The sequence below is a fragment of the Limulus polyphemus genome, unplaced genomic scaffold (assembly GCF_000517525.1).
Source record: "Limulus polyphemus unplaced genomic scaffold, Limulus_polyphemus-2.1.2 Scaffold939, whole genome shotgun sequence".
Lineage (NCBI taxonomy): Eukaryota > Metazoa > Arthropoda > Merostomata > Xiphosura > Limulidae > Limulus > Limulus polyphemus.
In genome coordinates, this window is record NW_013666549.1 from 36,170 (window position 1) to 42,150 (window position 5,981).

The window sequence follows — 5,981 nt, forward strand, 5'->3', positions numbered from 1 at the left end:
ACGAGTATTTTAGTTTAGTAAAGTTAAAGTTAACCTACTACTATTAGTTTATTATTTTACTTCTACTAGAAACCAACGACATGGTTCTATATACTTATACACACACACACACACACACACACACATATATATATATATATATATATATATATATAAACACACATATATACACTTGTTTGTAAAGTTATAAAAGTGCTCACGTGGATTTCTATTGATATTGAAACGTTATAATATTTCATAAAAATGTAGATTTTCATCTATTACTAAACTCAGCTAATGTTCTATAGTGGGACGATAGTTCTTACACCATAAATGGTTAGAAATTCTGAAAAAAATTATGTAAACGCTATTTTCTAAACTTTTACTTATCATATTCGTTTTATCAATTGAACAGAAACAACATTTTAAAACTATATGGATAATCGATTTCTAAAACATTCATGATTAGTTTCTTAGCTTCGCATGAAATTCAATTAACTCTCTTCATTGTGTTTTCATCATTTTTACTCAGACAAATGATGCTTTAGGAAGTACATTCAACTGGATCTACTTTGTGCCTCTCATCATCCTCGGGTCATTTTTTATGCTCAATTTAGTTCTTGGTGTACTAAGTGGGTAAGTGATTTTTTTTACCTTCTGTGAACATGGGGCGCCATTTATATATATTCATATTATTTGTATTTTGCACTATTTAAAAGGATATTAACCAATATAGAAAATAATCAGAGCAAATGCTTCCAAAATAAATTGTTTTTTTGTTTTTTTACATTTTTGACCTTTAAAAATTCAATATGGTCCAGCCAGCTCCAGGAACACTGGATGTTTAGCATGATACTTATATAAATTAATTCTTAGTCTCAAATTATTAGGTTCTCCAACATACAATTGTTCAGAACTAGAACATTTTAATGATAAATTACGTTTTTAGCATTAAAATCAAAAGTACCTTAAATAATTCCCGTCCTTTTGGTCCAAGAATATATATAGTTCCATATTCCAGATATCTATTGGTAAACATCAAACAATATTTTCTATTAAATGTAGAGGTTGATGTTTAGCTCAAATTATTTTACAGCTGTTGAAAATTTTCTTTGACTTACCTACAGCTTGTTCAATTTGTTTTTTAATGAAGTTCATATCAATTGATAGTTCTGGAAATGAAATGGGTTGTGGATAGTGGTATCACATTTTTATTATTATCCATATATTTAATTTTTTATTCTACTTGATGAATTTTCATATTAAAATCTCTCAGTAATTTTCTCTGGGTAATGACATTTTATCAAAAATTGTTTCAGTTCTTAATTTGAGATTTCTCACCTGCAGATTGGATATTATAACCTATATAACTTTTATGCCAATGTTATAATAGTGAAGGTCAAATATATATATATATATGTGTGTGTGTTTAGCCATCTGAAACAATTAAGGTTAGCCTGTTTATGTCTCTTAACATAATGTTTCTATTCATGATGTTACAAAAACACGTAGATTCAAGTAGTCTTGATAGAAATGAATAGAAACCCGATAAGCCTATTATAGGATTTTTATTCATAATATTTCTATTAAAATCCTTCGTTGCATGGTAACTTAATTTCATATCTCTTGCACAGGTTGCCCGAGGTTAGCGATATAAAAGCTTATGTATGTAGTTTTTATACAAAAGTATCAGTTCTGATTTTTCATTTAGCAGCTAAGCTTTAGGATTAAAATATATAACTTTATAATGTGTTTACAGCGAATTTGCAAAAGAAAGGGAAAGAGTAGAAAATCGACAGGCTTACTTAAAACTTCGACGACAGCAGCAGTTAGAAAAGGAGTTGAATGGTTATGTAGAGTGGATATGTAGGGCAGGTGAACAGTTTTCCTCTCTAATATTGGTCTATTTATTATTCAACTATTTTATACATTTAAAATTCAGTTGTTTATTGATGCTTTTCTTATGATATAAAGATGTTTAACTTGAGTATTACTAAATCATAATTCACGTGACTTTTACTTGTTCATGTTTACTGTGTTACTATCAATAATTTAGAATCAAATGAACTTTGAGGAAGTACATATTGAAAAACTCTCATAAGCTGTGTAGGGTAAAATGTGCTCATTAATACAGTATGCTATGTCAGCTTAGCTTACATGACTTTCAGATTATGATTACATATAAAGAGAGCAATTTACAGATTATTTTGTTTCATTGCAATCAAAATGTGTATAAGTTGTTGACAAGCTCAACATATAAATATTGTGAAACAGTTGTAGTTTTTGAAATTATTGATTGCAAAACAATATGTACACGTTATTCACATTTTATGCTTCAGTTAAAAACGTGCTAAAAATAATGTTTCGACATAATATTTTTATTTTGGATGCTTTATAATAGTAACAGTCAAATTCCACTATTCGATTAAACTAGCCCTTGAGTTTAGTAGTGGGTGGTGTCAACTAGCTTCCTTTCGTCTAGTCTATTACTTCAAAATTAGAAATGGCTAGTGCAGATATAGTCCTAGATTAGCTTTGAATGAAATTCAACAAACAACAAGAATAAAGTTCTAGTGTCTCATTTATAAGCTAGGATATTCAGCAGTAATAAAGAATCACACTTTTTGTTCCGATTGAAAATATTTAATCATCTTCTAATGTCCCAATAAGTGGTAAAATTTACCGATAATGATGAAACACAAAAACGTTCCAAGACAAAATTGGGTTTTGTTAGCGAGTTAGCCCATAAGACTTCTTGCGCTTCTGATGTTTTAGTAAAAGAATATGTAAGTAAATAACATATTGTATCATTGTTGAATTCATCTTTCTGAGATGTTAAGCTTCCAACAGGAAATTTATAGAAGAAATAATTTCTCTTACTATTTTACAGAGGAGGTAATCTTAGCTGAAGAAAGAACGACAGAAGAAGAAAAAATACATATAATCGAAGGTGGGGAGCTAAAAATGTTTGTATATAACATCCTTTATTTTGTTCTGTATCTGGTAGAGAATGAAGTGCTCATCTAAACAAACAAGTAGATAGAGAGATAGAAGAAATAAACTTTTCTCTTATTTCACAAGCACTTTTTTTAGATGGATGTTTTGAAACTTTAATCTTTTCTTTGCCTGACTTCAAGTCACACTATCCCATGAATGCTTCCCCTCAAATATATATATATATATATATATATATCAAAATCATTGATTATAACTTAGCGTTCAAAGCTGACTGGGTTTATATTCATTTTCTTCAGCAAGAGGCAGAGCAGCAGCCAAACGAAAAAAACTGAAAACAATGCACAGTAAAAGTACAGATGAAGAAGAAGAGGAAATAGATGAAGATGGTAAAGTCCTGCAGTATTATAACCAATTCAAATGTGCAAATAAATTTAAAGAAACAGTCTGAAAAATTTATAAGTAGACAAATGCACATAGAATAAAAAATTAGGTAGTTTGAGAAGGTGTACAGACTTATAGATAGAAAAGTATTATCTAGTTAAACTAATAGATTTTTGAGTTCAGTAAATTTTAGGTAAATATTTTGGAATATTGTATTGAATCTTTTTTACTAGAATATTCTTCGTGTTTAAACAACTAAATATGTTTTATTACTCTTCAAGTTACATATCAACTGTAACATAACGTTTACCTCTTTCTTTTTTCTTGCTTTCACTAATTTCTTCTAGAGTGTAAAGTTTTTCTGTAGGTAACTTGGTGAATGTGCTATTTCTAGACCCTTTGGTGTGTTTTAAAGTAATTTTTGTTTCTTTCTACTTTGAATTTGTTTCAATAAATATTTGTATATGTACATGGTAATAATACGGAAAGATATATGTTAGATAGAATGTATCTTTGTTTGTTTGGTCTTCATTAACTGATATTCTTCCTTTTCTCTTCTTTTGCATGTTCTTTCCTGGTTTTTGCACAACGCCCTCTTTTACCCTCACAAGCCCCCACAAAGACGGGTAAACCAAAAGGTACAGAACTGGGAGCTTGCCTTTATTTAACAAAACATGTGATTTTTTTGGGGTGATGTGCTTGTAGGGTTCGAGAACCAGTTAAATCACCATGTGACATACAGCATTAGCAGACAAGATCAATGACTTATAATGCTGGTAAACTTTGTCATGTGTAGCTCTAAACAATTTGGCCAATAACAGGTGTTTTTGGCAAGAGTTGATAGAGAAGTCAATGCTGAGTATTTTGTTTAATGTCCATATTCTTTCAGTACTCTTTGAAATGCGTATTGATATTTTGCCAATAAACTGTAAGTTAAAAAAACTCATATATTTTCATTGAAAAAACTCTTACTCCTAACTGAATAGCATCTTGCAAAAATCAATTGTCATGTCTCTCTCTTTTGTTTTGTATATCAGTTTCTTGTTCTTACATAATTTATTTTTCAATTTCATCTCTGGGAAGCTTTAACTATGATTCAAAATTTTAAATTTTATGATGTTGATATGTTGTGTTAATAGCCTTTTAACTCTCAGTTTTCTTTAATGTTTGTAAGTTAATAACATTTACACCAAACATTTGAATGTTAAAAATCCTTTGGATATTTTTAATGTCTCCTACAGAGTACCTTTCAAACATTTTTAAATGTCCTTTTTTTAATATTTTGTTTTGCTATTGTTATACATGACTTAACATTGCTAATATTAAATGTTTGTGCTAACAGCAAAAAATTTAATGTATTCAAGATATCAGGGACTAAGATTAAGTAAACAAGACCTATTATTTTTGCTACATATTAATGAAAATATCCTATAAGGTGCATCACAAAATTTGATATACAAGTTTTAACAGTTTGTTATGTAACATGTATGTGGATCTAAGCTGCTACAAAAAATATGTTAAACAAGTTCTAAGAACTCATTGTGTAATACGCACTTTTGTGGTTAAAAGGTTTCTCACGTTGTAATCAGTTAGACTGCCTCATATGGATAATACAGATATTTTGAGTAACATGAAATGTTATTTTTTTATTTACATGAAAGGTGTTTGGTTTTTGTTAGTGTAACTTTTTTTCCATCACTAACGATAACTTTTATTATGTCTGCCAGTTTGTTGTAGTGATTGTGCAAACAAGACAGAATTCTTAATATTTAAAAAAAAGATCTACATTAACACTTAACTGAATCACTATATAACTATTAAACAAAAGTCTATCAGTTTGAAAATCTTTAACTATCAAAAGGAAATAAACGTAAAGCAATGTTAAAACTTCTCCAAACCCATGTTTTAATTTTTTATAAAATTTCTAAAAAATTGGGTATATTGGTCAAAAAGTTAATTCAAAGGTTGAGTATATTATATTAACGCCTTGTCATTACAACCCATGGTGCCACATCCAGTCATGCTCTTTCTGAATACTGTGTACCTTGTCAATAGCCCTGCAGCAAAGTTTCCATTGGGAAAGGCTCTGTCATAAGGTTTTCATGCCTAAGTACACTACTTCTTCCTGCATTCTTTCCATATTTCACTTAGTGTATGAGAACGATAATTTCTCAGTATCCATATAAACAGTCCAATCACACAGATATTCATTGACACTTTATCTGGTAACTTTACTAGTTTGTCTTTATATAGGATAGCATAACTACCAATTTCACACTATAGCTGCTTGAGATATGTGACAGTTGAACTGTATGTGACTGAGAAGCTTTATCTTGGTGAACTCGTACCTCGTTGGCCTTATTTTCAGATGAACACCCTTCTTGACTACATTGCATACTGTTGTCTGGGATATGTGGACAGCTTTTTACACTGACTTTTGTGTTTGTGGATTACCACTTATTACAATAAGCCACACTTTGCTTATCATTGCTTCATTAGAACTTGTTGCAGGTCACTATTTAGATGGTTCTGGTACCCCAAACTGGTCAATATTTATTTGTTTACTTATAAGGGATATCCCTATCTTGAAAATTCTGAATCCCTGATATGAACACGTCTTTATAATCTGAGCATATGAATATTTTGCATCACAAAGAGCTGTT

The 5,981-nt window shown here is 29.7% G+C and overlaps 1 protein-coding gene across 9 annotated transcripts in view; it reads left to right on the forward strand.

The window, feature by feature from the left end:
- Window positions 1-5,981, forward strand: part of LOC106461346 (voltage-dependent calcium channel type A subunit alpha-1-like) — a 97,196-nt gene that overhangs the window by 14,969 nt on the left and 76,246 nt on the right. For 7 of the 9 annotated variants that reach the window (XM_022388230.1, XM_022388235.1, XM_022388229.1 and 4 more), the window contains 5 exons: window positions 512-615; window positions 1,739-1,854; window positions 2,870-2,929; window positions 3,234-3,323; window positions 3,930-3,956. In XM_022388230.1, coding sequence (XP_022243938.1) covers window positions 512-615; window positions 1,739-1,854; window positions 2,870-2,929; window positions 3,234-3,323; window positions 3,930-3,956 — 397 coding nt within the window. The remainder of the gene's footprint in view (window positions 1-511; window positions 616-1,738; window positions 1,855-2,869; window positions 2,930-3,233; window positions 3,324-3,929; window positions 3,957-5,981) is intronic. The other 2 variants (XM_022388234.1, XM_022388231.1) reach the window with 1 other exon arrangement.